Source organism: Bidens hawaiensis, unplaced genomic scaffold (genome assembly GCF_021521415.1).
Source record: "Bidens hawaiensis isolate Kalapana, Puna unplaced genomic scaffold, B.hawaiensis_p1.1 tig00022169_1, whole genome shotgun sequence".
Classification (NCBI taxonomy): domain Eukaryota; kingdom Viridiplantae; phylum Streptophyta; class Magnoliopsida; order Asterales; family Asteraceae; genus Bidens; species Bidens hawaiensis.
In genome coordinates, this window is record NW_027493440.1 from 292514 (window position 1) to 294683 (window position 2170).

The window sequence follows — 2170 nt, forward strand, 5'->3', positions numbered from 1 at the left end:
GTGATTAAAGTTTAGAATTGTATATACATCTAATAGTTTTAAATAAATATTAGAACAATAATATTAAAATAATACTAATGACTCATTAAACGCGATATTTTATTGGATAAAAATTTCCGAACATAAGAGCGGGCCGGGTTATATTAGTTTAGAAAATCCAAGTTGTTACAATCACAAGCTTCCAACAGTCGATCATGTTGATCCATTCATTTCTACTGAAATAGCAGATAAAAATGAAGATCCATAATTATATTATCTTATGAAGGAGTTTATGATTCATGGTCCTTGTGGCATTGAAAATATCAACTGTCCATGCATGGTTGATAAAAAGTGTTCAAAAAACTTCCCAAAAAAATTCCGTGAATTTACAAGCATAGATGGTGAAGGTTATCCAGTATACAGTATACAGAAGACGCAATGATGGACATTTTGTTGACAAGTCAAATGTCATATTAGATAACAGAAGCGTTGTTCCGTATAACAAAACCCTTTTAAAAAGATATCAATCTCACATCAATGTGGAGTGGTGCAATCAAGCCGGTTCAATAAAATATTTGTTTAAATATATAAACAAAGGCCAAGATAGTGCTTCTATGTGTTTTGTACAAAGCAATCAACAATATGACAGTCAGGAATCGATAGATGAAATAAAAGACTACTACAGTTGTAGATACATATCTGCATGCAAAGCATCATGGAGAATTTTATCGTATGACATTCATTACAGGAAGCCTTCGGTCACCGGGCTTCCTTTTCATCTACCAGGACAACAACAGGTTATATATGAAGACTCTCATGATATAGAAGATGTCTTGGATAAACCTTCAGTGGCTGCTTCAATGTTTTTAGAATGGATGAAATCTAATTAATCTTACCCAGAAGCACGCACACTAAGTTATGTTGAATTTCCTACAAAGTTTGTTTGGAAGATCGATGAACGCAAGTGTGAAAGAAGGAAAAGAGGATTTTCAATTGGTAAAATTCATGTTGTTTCCCCCTCTCTTGGTGAAGCGTATTATTTAATAATTTTTCTAAACAAAGTAAAAGGTCCAAGAACATTTGATGAAATTAAAACATTCAACAATGTAGTATATCCTACATTTAGAGATGCATGTTATGCATATGGCCTTTTGGACGATGACAATGAATACGTTGAAGCAATCTCATAAGCAAGTTTCTTATGCACTGGTTATTATTTACGAAGTTTATTTGCTACAATGTTAATGTCAGAAAGTATGTCTAGACCTGAAGTTGTATGGGAAAGAACGTGGACTTACCTATCAGATGACATTCTCTACAATCAACGTCTTCTTTTAAAGCGACCATGTATCAACAATTATATTTTTAAATATATAAATTTTTGTTACTGTTAAAAAATAATATATTTATCCAATGTATGAAAATTGACCAACACTTTCAGATTTACTTCTAACTGAAGAACAAATTAAGAACCTTACATTGTTTGAACTTGAAAAGTTTCTCCTTAGAAATAACTCAAGTCTAAAAAGGTTTTCAACCATGCCTTTTCTTGATGACGATTCTATATCTTCAGCAAAAAAATCTTCTACTAAGTGAGGAGTTGGAATACGACAGGCAAGTGTTAAACGAAGAGTTTGGTGACCTTTTTTCTTTACTAACCGGCGAACAAATATTTATATATGAAGAAATCATCACAGCGGTTTGTACAAAAAAGGAGTATTTTTTTGTTTATGGTTACGATGGGACCGGGAAAACTTTTCTTTGGAAGACGTTGTCTACATCTTTAAGATTTGAAGGCAAGGTTGTTTTAAGTGTTGCTTCAAGTGAAATTGCATCTCTGTTACTATCAGGAGGAAGAACAACACACTCTCGCTTTCACATTCCAATAAATTTAATTGAGGATTCAATTTGTTACATAAAGCCAGATAGTGATCTTGCAGGTTCATTACATGAAACGTCGCTCATTATTTGGGATGAAGCACCAATGGTACATAAACATGGATTTGAAGCTTTGGATAGATTATTAAAGGATATATTTCAATCTGAATTACCATTTGGTGGAAAGGTTATAGTTTTTGGAGGAGATTTTTGGCAAATACTACATGTTGTCCCTGGTGGAAGTAGACTACAGATTGTAAATGCCTCTTTAAGTTCGTTATTGTTGGGTCAATATTTGGTGGTTTGTACTTAG

At 32.9% G+C, this 2170-nt stretch overlaps 2 protein-coding genes across 2 annotated transcripts; both read left to right on the forward strand.

The window, feature by feature from the left end:
* Positions 1-377: 377 nt before the first annotated feature.
* On the forward strand, positions 378-869 carry LOC143564881 (uncharacterized). Its single transcript, XM_077052022.1, has one exon. It carries the CDS (start codon positions 378-380, stop codon positions 867-869), a length of 492 nt encoding a protein of 163 aa, XP_076908137.1.
* A 662-nt stretch (positions 870-1531) lies between these two features.
* LOC143564882 (ATP-dependent DNA helicase RRM3-like) lies at positions 1532-2170 on the forward strand. Its single transcript, XM_077052023.1, has one exon. The coding sequence runs from the start codon at positions 1532-1534 to the stop codon at positions 2168-2170; it is 639 nt and encodes a 212-aa protein (XP_076908138.1).

What these genes read in the sequence shown, in the direction of transcription:
- LOC143564881 (XM_077052022.1), top strand. Translation starts at nt 378, where the DNA reads ATGGTGAAGGTTATCCAGTATACAGTATACAGAAGACGCAATGATGGA.
- LOC143564882 (XM_077052023.1), top strand. Translation starts at nt 1,532, where the DNA reads ATGACGATTCTATATCTTCAGCAAAAAAATCTTCTACTAAGTGAGGAG.